The sequence below is a fragment of the Vollenhovia emeryi genome, unplaced genomic scaffold (assembly GCF_000949405.1).
Source record: "Vollenhovia emeryi isolate VEMERY1.0 unplaced genomic scaffold, V.emery_V1.0 DF951145.1, whole genome shotgun sequence".
NCBI lineage: Eukaryota > Metazoa > Arthropoda > Insecta > Hymenoptera > Formicidae > Vollenhovia > Vollenhovia emeryi.
Window position 1 is genome coordinate 1 of NW_011955221.1, and position 1,125 is coordinate 1,125.

A 1,125-nucleotide genomic window follows, 5' to 3' on the forward strand; every position below is an offset into this window, starting at 1 on the left:
TTCTATCCAGAATTGAAATTTGTTGGACATCGTTCGAATTTTTGTTATAAATTCGAATGTCTCTCTCGAATGGAGGCTCACCATCTACATTCTGAAAAACAACTGCTATTTCATTAGCTCGTGGAGCATTATATCTTCTTTGATCTAGTTTTGGATCATTTCTAAAGCACAACATTAAGTTTGGAACCTCTGTGCCTCTCGGATTCAGATCTCTTTCTACCTCACGCATCATCCTAAATGTTTTTGCAAGTTCATTGTTTTTGACCATGAATACCGACAGATCTTTCATTAGTTCTTGATCACACCCCTGATTGGCTTCGTTATTCATTCTGTAATTAACAGCTTCTTCTGTATCCAGAAAATAAAGTTGTGCATAACGTGGGGCTTGCCCATCTCCTGGGCGCATTGCCGTAGATGTCAAATGATGATATTGACCATGAATCTTTAAGCAATAAGGAGCATGGTTCACAACATCCATTGGATTCCTATTGCTTGGTGCGCCCATTGAAGCCATAGCTAACGCGCTATTATATGATCGTATATTATCCATGAAATTCTTTGATAATCTATCATTTCCCATGTATAATTTCCTAAGAAAATCAGGCAAATCTATTGGCTTTAATATAACCTTGCCCTTTTGACAGCAATATGTAAATTTTCCATCCTTGGGCTTTTCACACTCAAAATTCAATGATTTACAAAATTTGCATTTAATACACATTTTCCCCAATCTGTGAACAGGAACATTAATTTCATTTCCTTTATCAATTAACGCAATCTGATAATTCATTTCCTTGGCTTGGCGTCTTCTATTATCATGTCTCTGTGCATCAATTTCCTGTCTTTGTGACCTTTCCTCAACATTTTCATCCACCCTCTGCTGTGCATGTCTTTGTGCATCAGCCTCCTGTCTGCGTGACCTATCATCATCATTTTCATCGACCCTCTGCTGAGCATGTCTCTGAGCATCAGCCTCCTGTCGTTGAGACCTTTCATCATCATTTTCATCCAACCTCTGCTGAGCATGTCTATGAGCATCAGTCTCTAGTCTCCGTGACCTGTCCTCATCATTTTCATTCAATCTCTGCTGAGAATGTCTATGAGCATCAGTCTCCTGTCTCCGAT

The 1,125-nt window shown here is 39.0% G+C and overlaps 1 protein-coding gene across 1 annotated transcript; it reads right to left on the reverse strand.

Annotated features, from left to right (window-relative positions):
- Positions 1-81: 81 nt before the first annotated feature.
- LOC105563127 lies at positions 82-1,058 on the reverse strand (the record flags this gene model as incomplete). The annotated part of the gene is made up of 1 exon (XM_012014495.1): positions 82-1,058. A coding segment is annotated over one exon (977 nt), but the record flags the coding sequence as incomplete, so codon positions are not given.
- Positions 1,059-1,125: the final 67 nt, after the last annotated feature.